This window comes from Ctenopharyngodon idella, chromosome 13, assembly GCF_019924925.1.
Source record: "Ctenopharyngodon idella isolate HZGC_01 chromosome 13, HZGC01, whole genome shotgun sequence".
NCBI lineage: Eukaryota > Metazoa > Chordata > Actinopteri > Cypriniformes > Xenocyprididae > Ctenopharyngodon > Ctenopharyngodon idella.
Genome location: NC_067232.1, coordinates 3,044,387 through 3,065,104, shown reverse-complemented (window position 1 = coordinate 3,065,104; position 20,718 = coordinate 3,044,387). Strand labels below are relative to the sequence as shown.

General features: G+C 36.5%; 1 protein-coding gene across 6 annotated transcripts in view; it reads left to right on the top strand.

The window, feature by feature from the left end:
* Window positions 1-20,718, top strand: part of klc1a (kinesin light chain 1a) — a 41,751-nt gene that overhangs the window by 8,131 nt on the left and 12,902 nt on the right. For 3 of the 6 annotated variants that reach the window (XM_051916227.1, XM_051916225.1, XM_051916228.1), the window contains exons 2-14: window positions 2,529-2,805; window positions 2,926-2,991; window positions 4,286-4,450; window positions 4,554-4,632; window positions 6,919-7,144; window positions 7,917-8,004; window positions 10,013-10,114; window positions 13,875-14,048; window positions 14,996-15,095; window positions 16,548-16,600; window positions 16,732-16,799; window positions 16,931-17,039; window positions 17,588-17,722. In XM_051916227.1, the coding sequence (XP_051772187.1) occupies window positions 2,530-2,805; window positions 2,926-2,991; window positions 4,286-4,450; window positions 4,554-4,632; window positions 6,919-7,144; window positions 7,917-8,004; window positions 10,013-10,114; window positions 13,875-14,048; window positions 14,996-15,095; window positions 16,548-16,600; window positions 16,732-16,799; window positions 16,931-17,039; window positions 17,588-17,722 (1,641 nt within the window). In that variant the 5' untranslated portion in view covers window position 2,529. Of the gene's footprint in view, window positions 1-510; window positions 777-2,528; window positions 2,806-2,925; window positions 2,992-4,285; window positions 4,451-4,553; window positions 4,633-6,918; window positions 7,145-7,916; window positions 8,005-10,012; window positions 10,115-13,874; window positions 14,049-14,995; window positions 15,096-16,547; window positions 16,601-16,731; window positions 16,800-16,930; window positions 17,040-17,587; window positions 17,750-20,718 lie in introns of those variants that run through there. The other 3 variants (XM_051916226.1, XM_051916223.1, XM_051916224.1) reach the window with 2 other exon arrangements.

The following is a 20,718-nucleotide window of genomic DNA, read 5'->3' as shown; positions in this document are numbered from 1 at the left end:
TAAATTCACTTGTAGAATTTAAAATAATTTCAGTTTTTAGTGTTTTATTCTTAATTTATTCAGACAAAATAGTTTAAAATTTTAATATCTGCAATCTATTGGTTATAATCCAAAACACGTTACAGCCAGATTATTAAAATCACTGCATTCCTATGCTACTAATTAAAATGTCTTGCACTCTATTATATGTTCATAATACCCAAATGTAATAATGTTTGTTAATGTGAGTAATGAAATATCTAATATTGTTATATCAGGGGTTCTAGGTTGAATGAGAGTCTCAGTGGTTGGTCCCCAATTGGAAAAGAACTGTTAGATTGGTCTTTTCTAAACAGCCTGTGCAGCAGATTCATCAGTACTTTAATTCCCATCATGCATTGGTGTTTCCTGCCCAATGGTTGTCACATGCCAGACGACGAGCAGCTTTATGGGTCACATGAATCTCTGCGTCTCACTTCCTATTTCCCCTCCCACAGGAGTATATACAGCACAGGCCCGAAGCTCAGAAGCAGCACGTAGACCCACCTCCTCTTTACATCAGCATTGCAGGGAGGAGAATGTACAGTTGTTTTCAGGAGAGGAAAGAAATCTGAGGAGACGTGTTTATTTCTAATGAATGGGTTTTCCCAACATCTTCGCTGTAGTCTGGATGTATTGCGTCTGAAAGGGCTACAATCTCAGGTTCTCTCTTGCTCTTTTGGTCTTCCACAGCTCCCAGTGCACTTACGTTAACGTGCCTCACCCACTCTCTTAGCAACGGTGATTTGCCTTACCAGGTGAGTTGTGTCTTGGCAACAGCAAAGACAGCTGCTTTGTGTCCTTGTGCCAGGCTGGGAAGAGTGAGGAGCCTCTCAAATTCTTGGAGAAGGTTTGCATTGTCATTGCACCTGAGTGAACTTACTTTTTTGTCTTTAATTTTATTTTATAATTTCGTGTTAGTTGTGTTTGCTAAGGCTCATACTTAAGAATAAGGGTTTGTTCAAATCACTAATCTTAAGTATTAAACATTGTGTGTAACTCATCCTGCACTGTTTGTGCTACAAACTTGAATTATTCCTCAAATTATGTGGTTTGTTGAGGAGATGTCTGCTGTTACCGACATCAAAGAACTCTTCATGCCAGCAGGTAGCAGTAGTCTGTATTTGTAATTCAAAAAGGGTAACAGAAAGAGTTAGGACTGCGTTTATACTGTAAACAAATCAATGATTGTCATTTACTTGGTTTCGTCACTTCCGTTTTTCTTCTTGTGTACTGGTTCGCTAAGCTGAACAGCCAATCAGAGTGATCTCTCTCACCGGTGGTCTCAACACGCAAATCGGCTGAAAGCTGCCGACAGGTGGTCCAATGAGTCGGTCAGGAACACACAGCAAAAACTAGGCCGAAAGATGGTCAACGATGGCTTGAAATTGAACCATAATTCGAATTTTTTTGAGTGCTCAGATCACTTGCACATGTCTGCATGACCATTTTTATTGGTTATAACTTATGGAAAGAAATAGCGCAGACACTGAACAAGGATGAAACTTTCTAGTGCGCATGTTTTGAGTGCCTGTATTTGAGAATCAAATAGCATATTTTTAAAGGCTGTGCATTCAGCTGTACACATACGCAAATCATTCACATCAAAACTGAAGTTTACTTTGGGGTTAATGCAGACAAGGGAAGTATAATTTCTGCTTTAAAATGACTTAAAAAATATATAAGAATATTATAAGAATATTACATTGAAGAAAGGATCTGAGCCATATCTAGAGAATATCATAGGGACTTGGGGTGGGTCAGTAAAATGGTTTAGTCGCCACTGAGCAATATGCTAAAATTGTCTTAGAATACCATAGCAACCGCATAGTAATGCCCTGTCAACCATCTAGAGCACCATAGCATTGTGGCAGCGTGTTTTGTCCAGACCAGCACCACTCTCATAAAAATCTAGTTATCTATGTAGTCCATCTCAACCTATGTGGTTAAATCTGAGCTAACATCTTGCTCTCGCTGATGTCCATTGCCTCAACTCGATTACTGTTAAGTGAAACAGTCATTGTTTAAAGCTTTGCAAATGGTCTAAGCAGATTTACTACACTCAAGCTGTTCTATAGGTTCCTATTCCTGTTACATAAGTTGTTGAAGGCATTGTGGAAGTTTGTCTCCGTGACAGAAGGTGAATTTGGATTAAAAGCAAATAAAACTCAGTTTGAGGAGATATATGGTTCAGTTTGCATGTAACCTCTACAGTGCATACTGGGTCCAGTTCCCATGGTGTTTTATGGGAGTTGGTAGGGAATTCATTCTTCTGCCTAGAGATGTTGGAACGTTTGTAGATTTTTTTTTTTTTTTTTTGCCACTTCACTTTTACAGTGACTTGAATTATTCGTTTAGGGTTTCAAGGCACAAGAACAAGGAGACAACTCTCATTGAATTGTCTTCGTTGTCTTCATTTCATTTCGATTTTACACACACACTACATTCATCTTAACAGGAAATGTTCCCAGACTTCTGTTCTCATTCTTCTATTGTGTATCTCTGTGTAGGATGCGTGAGGACATGTCGAGCGTGGTGTGTGTGAAGGAGACAGAGGGTCAGGGGGACCCCGGAGAGAAGCTGTCCCAAGACGAGCTGCTATGTCGGACACGGGAGGTCATGCAGGGGCTGGAGGCGCTCCGTGCAGAACATCAGGCCATCCTGGAGGGGCTGATGGGGACCTTGCGCTGCCTCAAACAGAGCCAGGAGGGTCGTGCTGTTGAGGAGAAGACAGCCATGATCCAACGCTCCATGGAAATGCTGGAGCTAGGCCTTAGCGAAGCACAGGTGAAGTGTGGAAATGCTTCCAAAGTGGGATGAAATGGTGAATGATTTTTGAATTAATTTGCTTGTAACCTTTGTAACACCATGGCTACTCTCTGTCTTTTTTTTAATCGATCGGTGCAGGTGATGATGGCTCTGTCAGGGCACCTGAGTGCAGTGGAGGCAGAGAAACAGAAGCTTCGAGCACAGGTACATACACACGCACACTGCACCACATCAAAAATTAAACTCTGCTCTCAGGTTTATTGGCGTACAGGCTCACAGACTTGGTTTGATTGCAAAGTCCAAACGTAAATTTAATTCCATTCCCCTGCTCCCATTTGATATATTTCACATTGTATTATTTGGCAAATTGTAGTATGTTTATTTAATCAGCGTGAGTACTAACAACAGTTTACTACTTCAGATAGGTAACCACTCAGGAAGAGAAGGTGCCAAAAATTGGAAGCATGGTTCACTTGACATTTTGACTCATGGTTTTGGCCCACACACATAATGGCACTTGTGTATATCCTAAGAACAAATCAGTAGAGAGCATATGGTCAGTTTATGAAGTAAACATCAATAAGTCAATGTGATTTTAGTCTAATTTTTGAAAAAAAAGGTTTAATTGTCGAATTGGTTAGTGACTAAATTACCCACAACTGCCAAGAAATATCATAAAATGTAAAAATATCCTGTTAAATTTATGGTAAAAAAAACTGTGACAAGTAGGGGTGTGACGAGATCTTGTGCCACGAGATCTTGCGATTTCTCGTCAAGGTGAAAAGCTGTCTCGCGATATTGCCATGACGGAGTGTGAGGGTGAAATTAGGATAGAATATGCCACCACTATTTTTACATTATGCTTCCATTATCGTTTTGCTTTATAGAAATAAAAACCATTTAATTCAGTTGGATGATGGTCGCTTCAATCCCATCCAGCTCATCCAACACGAGCTGCAGAGTTGTAAGTAGTGCAGCAGGAATCAGAGTTCACTGATCATGTGACGAGATGACTGACAAGACCATGGTGGAGAATTCGTTGCACAACAGAGACTAAAAGCATCTGACAAATGTCTTATCTTGTAAAATTCACGCTCAGCACTGCCGCTCCCTATTCAAAATCGCAAAATCGAAAGTGAAAGTAAAACGCGACCGCGCATTCAAACACGATTTCAATACCCTGCATTTTACTGTATATTTTACAACTTATAACTGTATAGGTCATTAAATGATATAATGATTTACTTGAACAACCAAAATCTGCTTTTTACTTTAAAATGTACTGCTAACCACCATGAAAGCCACATGATGTTATTTACTTCTGAGCTGGTTGGTTTAGTAGTTATGGGGACTATGGGGAAATTAAAGGAAAAAAAGTACTTCCTGAACCAACGCTGCTGACAAAATGTGCGCTGTCAGTGTTGCTGTTTACTTCCACAAATTAGTTTAAAAGCTCTAGTGTGAAAATGCCCTGAAGCAGCTTTTTCCTGTTCTCCAGGTGCGGAGGCTGTGTCAGGAGAACCAGTGGCTGAGGGACGAGCTGGCAGGGACCCAGCAGCGGCTGCAGAAGAGTGAGCAGAGCGTGGCCCAGCTGGAGGAGGAGAAGAAACATCTGGAGTTCATGAACCAGCTCAAGAAATATGACCAGGACCTCAGCCCATCAGTGAGACTTGATCTTATTACCATATAGCCTTTATCTCTGTGTCTTTCTGTTTTTGGTCTCACTCTATACTTCTCTCCACCTCTTTCCATCTCACTCTCATCAGGATGATAAGGACTCTGATTCCAGTAGGGAGACACTGGACGATCTTTTTCCAGATGAGCAGGATGAGCCGGGTCCTGGCAGTAAGTACCCCGGTAGCACTAAGCTTTGGACATCTGACCTGGCAAAACACAGGGTACAGAGAAGCTAGTCGAATTCAAAATCTAAACTTGCCTCCACTAAAACACTATTGTATTATTATAATAGAAACACCATGATATAAGAATGAGGGAACCATTCAGGATTATTATATACATTTGTGATCTAAAAGTCTGAAGCCACTAGTAGAAACACTTCTATTTTGGACTCTTTTGGATTTTTTTTCTGTTTTTATACATTTTCTAAAAAATAAATAAATAAATAAATACAAATGTCACAGATTTGATTACTGTCTAGAAATAATTATTAAAAAATACTGACCTCAAACATTTGAGCAGTAGTATATACTGAATATATCTCTATATTTATATTAGTTTAAATATAAACAAATTTTCAATGTATTCCCAGTTTTAAATTCCAAGTTTTTCAATGTGGTCTCAGATTTTTGTACCCCACTGTACTTCACAGTAGCGTGGTATTTCCATCTGATACATCACTGTACCACGGTACAACCAGAATATGAAAATGAAGATACAAAAAAATCATATAATTTGTTTACAAGCTCAAAATAAAAATGTAAAAAGTGTAAATTATGGAGGACTTAAAAGGAACAAGGTATTGTTGGGGGAAAAGAAAAGAACTACAGTTCTTAATTCTCATATTTTCTGCTAAACAGTTTCCCGTCTTGCATTTTCTTCCCCCCCCCCTCCACTTTCTCTGTTCTCCTGCCTGATAATTGCCTCATTGACTGTGGAGGAGGATCAAAGGGCAGCCTCAGTCGTGTTGTGGCAGAAAGCGCAACAGTGCACGGGAGTTTAAAGCATCATATGTCGCAGGCTGACACTGCCGTGCTCAGATTAGCCCTGATTCTGACACATGAATGCCAGAAGGCTGTGTGACTGTCAGTGATGCATCCCTGCAGCAAATGATCTCCAGCTGAGTTTTTCAAAGGAACCGACATTAATCTGCTCTAAGAAACATCGCATTAATTCTTCCCCTCATTCCTGAAGTAGTGTGGATGTAATCCTTTCACTGTCATTTTGCTCTGCCACGTATTTGATAGTTCTTAGTTTATTTGAGCTGGCAAATTTAAAGTTTGTTTTGGTCTTTTTAAGTATGAGGCAAGTTTCTAATCAGGAAATATGTGCTCTTAGATCTTGTGCCTATTTATGACAGTCTTAGTAAGAAGTTCTTTCTGGGGTCTCAGTTCATATTTTTTTTTATTTTTAGTGGAAAGCTACATGTTGACTTCTGCTAATTGACCATCTTAATTCAAACAAAATGGGCTTTGTTCCAGGAAAAACCTAGTGAACTGTCTGCTACCATTTACATTGGCAGCTTCTGAAAGTGACTGATTTCAAACACCCCACATGGACAGCATGTTAACGACCACATAAGAGACTTATTCCATTAGTCTAGTGGTTCTCAACAAATTTAAGCTGAGGCTCAAGATTAAAAGTATTTAAATTATTAATCGATTTTTATTATCATATGCATTTGAGTCACAGCTTGAGGTTCAGGCTTATTTGTTCATTAATGAAGTCATCAGCGACTAGTCAACGTCGACTCAATTTTAATCATGTAAATGGCGACTTTAAAAAATCTGAAGTTGTTTAAAGGGATAGTTCACCCCAAAATGAAAATTATCCCGTGATTTGGCGCAAGTCAACTTGAGCAGTATGCGTACGGTCATCCGCCGGAAGCTAGTTATTTGAATTAATAAAGTTTTAAATATGGATATTTTTCTTACAAAAACCCATCACTTCACTTCAGAAGGTCTTTATTAACCCACTGGAGCCGTATGGATTATTTTTATTATGGATAGATGCATTTTTTTTTTTTGGCTTCAAAATGTGTCCCCCCATTCACAACCATTATAAAGCTTCAAGGAGCAAGGATATTTTTAAATATATTTCCGATTGTGTTCGTCTGAAAGAGGATAGTCATATACACCTAGGATGGCTTGAGGGTGAGTAAATCATGAGATAATTTTAATTTTTGGGTGAACTAACCCTTTAACCCCTACTATATAGAACATACTTTTTTAATAGTTTCAAAATAAATTCAAATTTAAATGTAGTACCTACTCAGACAGTATGCGATTTCGGATGCAGCAAATGTGCCTTTGAAGGCACACCATTTGTTTTGGGTCTGTTTTGCTTACTAATGCTGTCTAGGTAGGCAGCTAACTAGGTATTGGAACATAGCTATAGACAGCAGATATTAAAAGATTTTTACTATGTTTTATGATTTTTTTTTTTTCTTCCCAGTCCAGCCTCCTCACAGCAGTGCAGTGGCAGCAGCGCAGCAGGGCGGTTACGAGATCCCAGCTCGTCTCCGAACCCTCCACAACCTGGTGATCCAATACGCCTCACAGGGCAGGTATGAGGTAGCCGTTCCTCTCTGCAAACAGGCTCTGGAGGATCTAGAGAAAACATCTGGACACGATCATCCCGATGTAGCCACCATGCTGAACATTCTCGCCCTTGTTTACAGGTCAGAAAAGAACTTTATATATTGGTTAACTGTCCGCTCAGCAGACTTTACTGTACAATTTTCAGCATGTTGGTCCTGCTCATTTATGTACACTACCATTCAAAAGTTTGGGCTCAATAATTTTTTGAAAAATTACTACTTTTATTCAGGAAATTAATCTATTTCAAATAATTGCTGTTTTTGAACTTTCTATTCATCAAAGAATCATGAAAAAATGCATCATGATTTACACAAAAATATTAAGCAGCACAACAATGCTTTCAACATTGATAATAATAATAATACATTAATAAATTACATTTTAATATATATTTAAATAGAAACATTTATTTTAAATTGTAATAATATTTCACAGTATTAGCGTTTTTACTGTTGTCGATCAAATAAATGCAGCCTTGGTGAGCATAAGAGACATTCCAAAAACATTAAAAAACTCTTCGTTCAAAAGTGATGTAGTTTGTTTCATGTTAAATACTTTGTTCTATCACAACTTAATATGCAGCAGCGCTTTAAGTGGAAAAATTCCCTATTGAATCTCTAATGTATCTTAAACCGCAGTATGGTATCAACAAGTGCTTTAAACAAATGGGCTGAGAACCTCATTTTCCATAGCTTTTGTTGTAAACTATGGTAATATCCGGCTCACAAGCCGTTGGGATATTCAGCTATTGTGCCACCACCCTGTTGCCATGGAAACAGCTTCTTGTGAGAAAGACCTTTGTTGCACAACGAGTCGCAATAGATTGATGTGAAAGTGTTTTCTGCTCTCCAGGGACCAGAATAAATACAAAGAGGCAGCAAACCTCCTTAACGATGCATTGGCAATTAGAGAGAAGACCCTGGGCAAAGACCACCCTGCGGTAAGAACTGGTCCTGCTCTCATCAGTGTGCTCTCCACATTACAGGGAAAACAGTACAAACAGTCCGTCTGTGCTGTGTGTGAGTATATTGTGTGTATTGAAATAAGCGGCACAGACTGCTGAAGTTTGAGTTTGTCATGTGAAGCTTGTGTCTTACCCTCTCATCAGGACCAGCGTCCCACAATTCTCTGCAGAGGTTAGATGCTTTAACACCTTTTATAGATCTGTCTTCTGTTTCGTACTTTATCTTCTACCTGGCTGTTTCCTAAAACTGGATGATATATGCTGAATATTCACAATATCTTTGTGATGATTTTCTGGGTGATATGAAATTAAACAACATTGTGAATATAATGACTTTAATGCACTTTTCAGACTGGTTTCACAATCCTTCCTCGTCTCACAACTTGCAAGTGTGTTAAGAACGAAATTTTATTACTTTAATATTTACCATCTCTGATTTAAACTTGCTGTTAGAATTGGCCAATTTGATTCATTTCTGTAAATTAATTTCAGTTTAATATTTTTGTATCAATAAACGGATAAAAAAAAAAAAATGTATTATTGTTTGCATTATCAAATAAGTTGTGTAAGGGTCAATGACGTGACGGGTCATTTTTTTTATTGAATCCAAAAGGTTTTAATTATATTTTACTACATATAAAGGTATTAAGTGTCAAAAGGTCATTCGGTTTAACCATCCAGAGGCCAATACAGCCATTTCATTTGTGGTTAACATATCTTAAAATGTAATAAATGTGTGTGTGTGTGTGTGTGTGTGTGTATATATATATATATATATATATATATATATATATATATATATATATATATATATATATATATATATATATAATTTTTTTTTTTTTTTTTTATTCTGGCATGAATTTATAACATCATATATCAACATAGTGCAAAATGGTATTAAAATTGATGTGACATGGTTCAGACACCTGCAAAGGACCACATGGTCGTGAAGCAAACTAACTCTCTTTTAACTATTTGAAAAATTCATGTTTTCACTTGCTCATACGCATGTCCCGAAACATCAGGTCATTCGGTACAACCGCTATAAAACATGGAAAATGTTGTAATATTTTAAAAACTTGTACTAAATATAAAATTTTTGATTGTCCTCTTGCTAGCTAGCTAGATATCAGCCTGTTGGCATAGTTTCAAAATATCGTCATTCGGTCTAACCAAAAGTGTCATTCAGTAAAACCGAAATTTTGGTTAAACTGACTTTTTGGTGCCAAATTTTGTCCATCTTGTAAAAAATGACAAAAGCAGCGTTAATTGATTATAAAAACCGCATAATCTCATTGTTAACGCTTAATAAAAATTAATTATATCTCCATTATGTTTTTTTTTTTGTTTTTTTACACTTTTAACAGCCTTATTCATCAATAACCCATAAACATTATGATTAAATATTATTATTATTCATGGTGTTAATTTAGTGGTAAAACAGTGCGGAAAAAACGGCTTGATTCACTTTTTTTCTTCCTTTTTTTTTTACTTTGTTTTAGTGCTTATATTAAACAGAGAAACCTTCATTTCATCAAATAGCTGTTGCAGCCAAATACTAGATTCAAACTGATAGAAAAAACAACCCTTTTTCAGAATAAATATGTAAATATAGAGAGATGAATATAAATATCTAATATCATCACAAGGCCAAAAAATATAAATTTGCCCTTTCCTTTTTACTTTTTCTCACTCTTGCTGTCTGTCACACACGTATGTGTCTCACATGCACTGAAGTATCTTAATCAAAAGTTGATCAGAACACATCTGTCACAATGCACAGGGTGTATATGCGTGTTAATCTGCCAACACTAGGAAAATTTGACCTTGATCGGATTTCCATCAAGTAATCATTTTCTGTAAGATGAAATGACTAATTGTATATAAATGATTGCACCAATTCAGAATCATTGATGGGTTGAATGAGTTTGAAATATATCTGTGTATATAAATATATGTGTATGTTTTCCTGTGTATGCAGGTGGCTGCCACTCTGAACAACCTGGCCGTTCTTTATGGCAAACGAGGGAAGTACAAGGAAGCAGAGCCTCTGTGTAAAAGGGCACTGGAGATCAGAGAGAAGGTGAGTCAGAGGTCAAATTAATGAATTATGTGTATGACTTTGTGATAAATTTGATCTTTAAATCTTTCCCAACCGGTTTTGCATCTCAAAACATAACTCACATTCTGAGTTCTGTGCATCACCTTACTCTCTCCCTCTCTTTCATTCATCCCTGTGTGTTTCAAAGACGAAAGAATAAAGCATCCATTCTTGAAAGCTCTGACTTATTTTAGGCTCAGGAGAGATGTGGAAAGACTCTTAAAACATTTATCTTCTGAGCTCTAAGGGTGTGTTCACACTTGTAGTTAGGTTCTCGTAGTTCTTTTGGTCTGGACAATACATTTAGTCCTGGTTCGCTTAGCGTTCACACTGTCATTTTTAATACCGAACCTAAAGATACAAAAAAAAAAAAAAGTATTTGTGACGGAACTTAAAGAACATCCAAAAGCAATGCTGTGTTCTGGGCTAAATGCACTTGTATGTGTGTACGTATGATGGTATTTTGATCAGCTGAGAACTTTAGGACTTACTATTTTCGTCTACATGGAGTTTTATTATGATATTGTTCTTCCGTAGTTCTCTTCACACTTTTTTTTCTTTCCCCCTTATCCAAATATACCACATTGCAGAATAACACACCTGTACAGATGAGAATGGTGTGCTTAGACACTATTCCCACTCCCTCCTGTGGCGCCACAGATTTATTTCGATCTCTTTATGTAGAGCGTTCTTCTAAGCCTGTGTGATAAAGCTCTTACTGCAAGTCTTGAGAGTCTTACTCAGAGTGCTGCGTCTCACACATGCAGAGCTGAGAGAAAGAGCTTAGACAATCTGCTGAATTCAAACTCTCGTCGCTTAACTTCTGCAGACATATTGTCCTTTCTATTGCGGTATGACCAAAATCTTACACTACCGTTTTCTACAGAAGAAATTAATACTTTTATTCAGCAAGAATGCATTATATTGATCAAAAGTGACAGTAAACATTTATAACATTACAAAAGATTTTTATTTAAAATAAATGCTGTTTTTTTTTTTTTTTTACTTTCGCAACTGTTTTCAACATTGGTACTCAAGAAACATTTCTTATTTATATCAAAGTCAGCATATTAGAATGATTTCTGGGTTATGTGGATCATGTGACACTGAAGACTGGAGTAATGATGCTGAGAATAAGCTGTCATCACAGGGAAAAAAATCATTTTAAAATATATTAAAATAGAAAACACACGTATTGTACATATAATGGTATATATCACAATATAGTTTATCTGTTGTTTATAAATTAGCTTATTTATTATAGTTTATTAGAACAGTTTGTTTTATGGTTCAATGGCGTGACACAAATTTTTTTTTTTTGTGTCCATATGGTTTAATTAAATTTAAAAGGGTTAAAATTTCTAAATAAATTAGCAAATTACTTGCATACATTCACTTTTTTGAGGACCAAGTCTGTTTTAATTCATTTTGAGAGAATATGTGGAGGATGATTTAAAAAATGTCAATTTGCTGTAACCGTAAAAACTTTGTACCAAATAATTGATCTTGTTTAAAAAGGTGAAATTCTCAATAAAAAAAAAACACTTTAAAATAGTTCCAAATAGTAGGTTAGTTTATATTACATCTTTAATCAGCATCATAAACTATGGATATTTGACTAAATTGGCCCCATAACAGAAAGGCTTGTAATAGGAGTCAAATTGTGTAACCGGTTATACCATTTGACATTTCAATTTAAAATCAAATTTGACAGGCATTATCATGGACACCTATGTAAGCACATGGCCTTGTTGGGAATATTTAAAAAAGTTAATACTCATGTCACATGATTCTTGCACAATTTTAACAAAATGGCTCTTTGAAAGGTCGTTACGCCACCTTGACACTTCAGGAACTTGACTTGACTCACATGATTCCCCAAATTAATTTTAATATCCAGAACAATGGTGTTCCATTTACTTTTATTTACTGAGAATTATTATTGAGAATTTATTTATTGAGAATTTCACCTTTTTTAAACGAGATCAATTATTTGGTAAAAAGTTTTGACGATTACACCACATTGACATTTTTTGCAATCATCCCCCAAATATTCTCTCAAAATGAATTAAAACCAGAAATTTTAGACTTTGTCCTCAAAAAAGAGAATGTATGCAAGTAATTTGCAATTTTTTTAAAAAATTTTTAACCCTTTTAAATTTAACTAAACCATATGGACACAAAAAAAAAAAAAAAATAGCGTCACGTCATTGACCCTTATAAGATGTTATTGACAATTTTTCTGTAATAATATTGCTGCTGGCAGAGTTTTATAAAAGCCTTTTTGGGGGTTTTAAGCATCATGGTAGATTCACTTGAAGCACATGGTATCTGTTGTCATACTGCTCAGGCCTTATGTATTACTTCTGAAACTGATGTTGGTTTGGATAAAGAATAGCGATAGTGTTGGCAAAAGTTTTTTTTCAACTTCAAAAAACATTGAATCACAACCCTAGCATGCAGACGGTCACAGAGCCCCTCGCTGTGAAGAGTCAATATCTCTCAACATGAGCATGAACAACAATTGAGAGGTAAAGAGACAAACACGGCTGCTCATTGTAATTAATCAATAAAATCCCCCTTAAGGCCTGCCTTTTATGAACAGAGATAGAGACGGCTAAGAATGAAGTCAGGAATCATTTAATTTCAAACATATTTCAAATCAGCAGTAAAATCTAATGACATTAGTATTGTAAATGCTGCTTTTGCTCAAATCACTCTAAAAAAAAAAACACCTTTGTTTTTTAGACTGGTTCAATTCATTTGCATGCACTTTCTAGAGCAGTGGTTCCAAAAATTTTTCTGCTAGACCCCCTTTTGTAGAGAAATATTTTCAAGCCCCCCACATAAAGACTCAGGCATAACCTTGCTTGCATTTATTTGAAACATTGTAATAAATACAGTACTACAACTTTTCAACTTAAACAGGCTTCTCTTTGTTTTCATGATGTGAAGTATCTAAGTGGCATCTTAATTTATTCTGCTTCATACTGTCAGAAGCTAATATTCTGAGGCGCACACAACACACCGTGGTTTCTCTTTATTACCCACAATTGTACTGGTGAATCCGAGGGCTGTCTGGACGTGACAAAGCAAATGTTGCAAATCCATTTGTCCTTTGTGTCAGAAGTTGCGCGAGTGTTTGTAGTATGTCAGAAATAGAACGGGGCAACAGTTAATTGTCGGAAATTTGTCGCATCGCGCCGACGTTCAAAACATCAATGCTCATGTAGAATAACAATGTAAAAGAAGAAGCGCTGCAAAAGATGTGAGACACATGCACAATGGTCAAACACGTCCATCTAGCACGTTTACAAAGAAAAACAATGCGTTTTTGCATTCCAAATTCCATTGTTTTTCTTTGTAAACGTGCTAGATGGACATGTTTGACCATTGTGCTTGTCTGTGTGAATGGCCCAAGATATGTTTAAAAGATTAACTTTTTTACTTGAGCGCCACATTTTTAGAACCCTTTTACAAGCGAGCACAGTGGTCAAACACTTCCATGTTTACATAGAAAAACAATGGAAAAGCAGTGCAGTGACTGCAAAAGGGACCATTTTAATTGGTAGGTGGGACTTCCATTCCTACAGCCACCATAGTAAGCATTACTATACTTAACCTCTCCAAACAGCTTAAAAACCTGGTCATCCTCTCTCTGTAGGTGGGTGTATACTGCTACAATCAGTGTAACACAGATAAGGCAGCTGAATAACAGGGTATGTTTGTGTTTGTGTGTCAGGTGCTGGGGAAGGACCACCCTGATGTTGCTAAGCAGCTGAATAATCTGGCCTTGCTGTGTCAGAACCAAGGCAAGTATGAAGAGGTGGAGTACTACTACCAGAGAGCCCTGGAGATCTACCAGACCAAACTGGGCCCTGACGACGCCAATGTGGCCAAGACCAAAAACAACCTGGTACAAACACACTCGCACTTCACACCCTCCATTCATTTAACTAGCAAACAGACCTCCATTTGTGGAGTTATCTGAGCATGTTTAGAGAAAAACAAAGCCTCCAGTATACACTGTCAGAGATAAATAATGGATTAACTTGGCAATCAAATATCCCATTAGAATAACGCAGATTCAATTTGAAATGATCTTCTGTCTGGTCAGTTTTTTGATTAATATTAAGAAATGTATCCATATGCTGTGGTGTCTGCAATGTTACTGCTGTATTTCTGTCATCTCAGCAGATTATACACATCAGATATGGCTCATTGTGCTTTTGGTGTAATGGAAAAAGCTTTTAGAGTAAATAGTCCTGCTCAGACTAAAACATATTTCAGCAATGGAGACCCTAAAGGGACATGGTGAAGGAAAAAAATATGAGATGGGAGGAAAAGTTATAAGTCAGTGCTTTTGCGTTCTCACAAAAGTTCTGCGTTCCCCCGAGAAACTTTGCGTTCACTCTCAAAATGTGAAACTGTGTTCGATCGCAAAGAACACAAACATTTTGCGAGTAAATGCAAAGTTTCTCAAAGGGAGCGCAAAACTATTGCGAAGGAACGCAAAAGGATTGAAATATATTTTTTCCATCACCATGTCCCTTTAGGGGCTCTGTATTCAGCAGACTGATGTTTAGGGTTTATGCCAGCAATGATTAGATATAGAGTATATCAAACATTGATATTTATCAGACAATTATTGATCAAATTAACAACAAATGCAATCAAGCACAAGCACCAAAGGTTGATGTATTTAAAATTAATTAGTTGCATTTTTATTGTATTGTAGAGTCTAACTTTTTTCTGCACATAATATAGTCCATAAATATACTTAGTCAAATGTAATCTAGATAAATTGTTAAAAATGTTCAAATAAGTACATCCCTGTTTCTGACCCATTTCTCTCTTTCTCAGGCTTCATGCTATCTGAAACAGGGGAAATTCAAGCAGGCAGAGACTCTATATAAAGAGATCCTGACCAGAGCCCATGAGAGAGAGTTTGGCTCTGTAGATGGTATGTGTTTTTTTTTTTTTTCCTGACCTAAGCATTTTCACAATACCTTTTTTGCATTGTTCTCTATGGAATATTTAAATGTGCTCTACACTATTCTACTTAAAACTAAACCTCACAAACTTTCTGAGCAGGGTTTGTACAGTCAGCAGCAGCACAGCTTACCACACTGGAATTTTGCAGAATTCATAGTGAAGCTTAACATGCTCCTTACGGCTGGAGGATATGCTATTCATTCATTATATATGTGTTATGACTTTGCTAGCAATATAAAAATGAATCATCTTTGTGAAAATGGCAATATTTGGCCATTAAGTTTCCTAAAGATTGTGCCATTAGACTAATTTTGCAATTATGAGATCGCTTGCAGCTTCTAACCATGATAGTGCTCAGTCAGAAATGTTTTAATATTGTCTATAATTTTTTTAATACTGTCTCTGTTTAATATTGCTCACAGTGTGGTATTTTTCATACACTGCCTTTCAAAAGTTTGGGGGTCGGTACGATTTTTTTATTGTTTTTGAAAGAAGTCTCTTATGCTCACCAAGGCTGCATTTATTTAATTAAAATTACGGTAAAAACTAATATTGTGAAATCATATTAATTTAAAATAACTATTTCTATTTGAATATATTTTAAAATGTAACTTTTTCCTGTGATGGCAAATCTGAGTTTTCAGCAGCCATTACTTATGATGCTTCAGAAATAATTCTAATATTAAGATTTGGTTTAAGATTTGGTGCTCAAAAAAACATTTCTTAGTATTATCAATGTTGAAAACAGTTATGCTGCTTAATATTTTTGTGCAAATCGTGATCGATTTTTTCAGGATTCTTTGAAGGATCGAATGTTCAAAGGAACAGCATTTATTTGACAGATATTTTGTATGATTATAAATGTTTTTACTGTCAGTTTTGATCCATTTAATGGCAATTTCTTTTAAAAAAAATCTTACTGACCTCAAACTTATGAACAGTAGTATGTATTAACATGTTTTAATTAGAAACATACATAAATATTGGTAAATGTTGCTGTGAGATTTATTGATTGTCAGTGGCTGAAATATATCCATATATACAATATTTATATCACCCAGTCCTAATGTACACGCACTTTCAAACTCCTTTTTGTGACTATAGTTCTTTTATCTTCTTTCCTTCTCTTACACGCTCACACACTCTCTCACACACACACACTCACACACACACACACACACACACACACACACACACACACACACACACGCACACACACACTGGCAGGAAGAGATGTTGATTAATTTGTGAAGCTCTAACCAAGAGCTCAGTTGTAAGCTAAAAGCTCCCACTGTTTCTGTCAGTGAACTCACTGGTTACCTCAGGCACTGGAAAAACACCATCACTCATTATATTGAACTTAATGGCTAGGAATGTGTTTGGGCTTGAAGTGATGTTGTCCTCTGTTTCCCCCCTGCAGATGAAAATAAACCCATCTGGATGCATGCAGAGGAGAGAGAAGAGCAGAGCAAGGTGAGGACAAGTCAAGTGTCACCGGATAAGAGTAATGTTTATACTGTGTATTAACATTGAATATCAGCACTGTCCAGATGGTACTTTCACTGTTTTTGAGAGTGCATTTCTAAGTGCTTTCTGTGTTTCAGGGCAAGCAAAAGGATGGCTCTCCGTTTGGAGAGTATGGTGGCTGGTACAAGGCCTGTAAAGTAGACAGGTCAGATATTCCCTCATCTGCTGCATGCATTCATACAAATATACACATTTTGCATAGCCTCAAGATTTTACAGTCTTACCGCTGCAGCATCACAATGAAATGTCTTCCTGTCTGAATTTTGCTGCCTGCAGCCCCACTGTGACGACCACGCTGAAGAATCTTGGCGCTCTCTACAGGAGACAGGGCAAGTTTGAGGCTGCAGAGACCCTGGAGGAGGCGGCTCTGCGCTCCAGAAAACAGGTGTGTGTGGTCTGTTGGTGAAATACAAATGGGTCAACCTTAAATTGACAGCTGTCACTCAGGATTCCATTGGTTTTTATTAAGGTCTTATAAAGGTTTAGCTTGTTGTACTGCCAGGTGCTTAAAGCTTTCTATAATGCTATCACAGTCAGGAAGCTTATTTGGTTGCATAATTACGTAAAAGAGTATTTCCTTAATGGGAGTTTGCACGCTTTGCATTTGCATTTTACATATACTACCATTTAAAAGTTTGGGGTCAGTAAAAAGAAAGCTTTTTTAACATATATATATATATATATATATATATATATATATATATATATATATATATAATATTAGTATTTTGTTGAATATTATGTAATAATATTTTATTTAATATATATTTTTTAAAATTTTAAGGTTCTCTAGAATATAAAGTCACTATAAATTTCCATAAATATGAAGATAGGTTGTAGGTCAAAGCTGATTTAAAAAAAAAAAAAAAAAAAAATTTGGCTCAGATCATATTTGTTAATTTTCACTGCGTTTTCTCATCTGTCTTCCTGCAGGGTCTGGACACGGCGCATAAGCAGCGTGTGGCGGAAGTGCTGGGAGACCCTGAAGTACGAGAGAAGCAGCGGAGCCGTGAGAGCCTGACCTCTGACACGGTGAAGTACGAAAGCGGCCCTGACGGAGGAGAGGAAGTGAGTATGAGCGTGGAGTGGAACGGGGTAAGTACAGTACACACCGCCCAAGCCCTCACACACTACAATGTCCCATGGGTCCCACGAGTCCTGGCAGGCATAAATATACAGTGAGAGGATAGTGATGTAGGGTAGCATGTAATTCTGACCAGACAAGACACAATGATTCCCTCATACATCCACCCCACCTCACATCCAGAATTAGATTACATTAAGAATAATGCATTCGGATGTGTGCCAACGCATTGATCAAACTCTATTTAAAACAGGAGCATGAATCACTGGAAGCAGATCAAACCTGAAATCAGATGCAGTTAATTTTATTATAACAGTGGCTTGTATGGAGTTTAGTATCGAAAGTATGAAAGTAACCTTCAGCACTATTGCTCTCAAAGAGCAGCGTGTTAAATTTGCATTGGCCTGTTTAAATAGTGTTAAATTGAAGTTACTCTTTATACTTTCTGACTCCATACATTGTTGCAGTCATAGTCCTCATGCTGATTGAGTGTCTAATTTATTTGCCATGTAGTGCTTTATAGTGGCCTGACTTGAAAACCTATTAACACTTTCAACCATGAATTAACTCAAAAATGACATTATATCCATTGAGATTGTTTTATACACACTGTTTATATTTAGTACATATTCTTTATACATAATGCACTACCAGTCAAACGTTTGGACACGCTTATTTTGGACTGAATTTATATATGATTTAACAAAAAAATTTTGATTTAGAGTCTTATACTGAAGTTTCTTGAAGTTGTAGATGTATTTTAGATGCATTTAGATGTTAATTATAATGTTACTATATATATTTATAATAATAGCAATAAATTATTTATTATTCAATTTTATACAATTATTTTAATAATAAATGTAATATGTTATATTATTAATATTAATGATAATCATTATTATTATTATTAGAGTTGTCCAGACCTTTAAGTGGTAGTGTATTCATAAACAATTTATATACTAAAAAAGTATCAATATTTGATACTGTTTTATTCATATAAGTGAATTATTTTCGTCTTTCATTGTATTTTATAAAATATATGTATATAAAGGAAAAACATGTCTTTAAACAAGAGCAAAAACCATTATTTATTGATATATCTATGGTCTCTAAAAATTGCTAAGCAGGTGGGCTGCAATATTGAAATAATTCTCATGCATTTGCAGTTTAAATCACAGCTTGTCTTTTAAACACACTCAATCCTCAAATTAACAATTTCTTATGTGCCAGATACAATGAATTGTTTAAAAATATTCCACAAGTTTAATGAATGATCCGAATCATCATAAATCTAAGCAGAACTCATTCATTAACTTCCTCTTTGTAGCTGTTCATTAGATGAATATGAACTCCTTCTCTTCTGTAAGGCAGATGTTTCATAGCTGCTGTTTTGATCATCACACCTCTGCTGTAGTCTCTCTGCAATTCTGAGTCACAACATTTATGCTGCCGTAGCAACAGTAACCGTAGCTCCAAGACAACCAATCAGCATCCCCCTTGGCGAGAACCCGCCCCCCAGATTGTGGGAGGCTCCTATCAGATTCATCGAGCTGGTTTGGCTGTGATCTCATTCACCTGAATTTTCCTTCCCTGTCTTTCTTGCTTATATGTCCTTGTCTCTTTCTCTCGCACACATATGACCCAGTACTTCACTATATGCTGTACTGTTATGTTGTAAATCTCTTTCTCAAACATGAATTTGTTTTCTTACAGGCACTCACATAGACGCATAACATAAAATCAGCAAGGTCTCACATTCACGTGCTTGTTGGGGTCACACAAACAAATATGTTGGCGTGGGCTGTGTGTTCTGTACTCCTGGTGTGTTTTTTCTGATTTGTCTCATTGAATGCATGCTCTAATCCTATTTGTGAATGCGTGTTTGTTTGTACACTTAAAATATCCTCTCGCTTTTACCTCTTGCCAGCTCATTTTGTGCTATTGTCCTCATCTATCCGTATCCCTCTCCCAGTCAAATCTGAGGTCCATAATGTATCAGCTTGCTCAAATCAATGGGACCTCAGGGTTGATAGTGTGCCATTTTTAGACCTTGCTCAGGGTTGTAGGAATAGTCATGGAAAACAGCCTGTGGCTTTGCCCTCTAAATGAGACTACTGTGTGGAATTTATTTCGGTCAGCCATTTTACTCAAAACAAGCACATGATCCCATGTGTGATCACAGCGGCACAATATTTATGTTCTTTGTTTTGTTCCAGCTTTCATTTGCTTTGTTTATGCCCCTGTGAGTTGCTGTAGTCTTCTGAGGAGTATATTATTGCCGCAATCCATTCACGTTCCCTCTTGACTTAATAACACATACTATGCGTAAATGCAACATTTTAATACATTTGAACGACATTTGAATATAGACCAATGCCAAAAACCTGGCAAATACATTGATTATTTGATCCACAAAAGCACATATATCAACCTAGTACCTTGTAAACTTTGTTAGAATCGGAAGTTAGCATCACCCTTGTTCCCTCGACAAAAAGCAGACAGGATTTTTTTCCATTTGCTTTTGGATTATTGCTGAAAATAAGCTCTGTGACCAACAAAAGTTTATCATTCTTACACGCTTTGTTCAAGACAGTCTTCATAAATGAACATAACTTTTATGATTTTTGAAATTTTAAATACAATCACCAGAAGTAAAAAGCTAAATGTAGGCTATAAACGAATTACACCACGGTTGCATGACTTCAACTTCCACTAAGCGACCGACAACTTTCAATCTTTATTTAAAACCTAAATGTGGGAAAGTTTGAGTCAGAATAGTTTGCAATTTCACGAGAATAAACACAACGAGGCTGTAAAATGAGACTAGTGAGTAGATGCGTTTTTCTGTTCGGCGTGATGTTTAATGTCCCCAACAACCTCTTTAATCGTATTCAGCCACATGTTGCCCTTTTTAAGACAAGTAAAAGCTTTAAAAAGGGGGTATTAAGGATGCATTTTATGTCATAGGATAAAACGT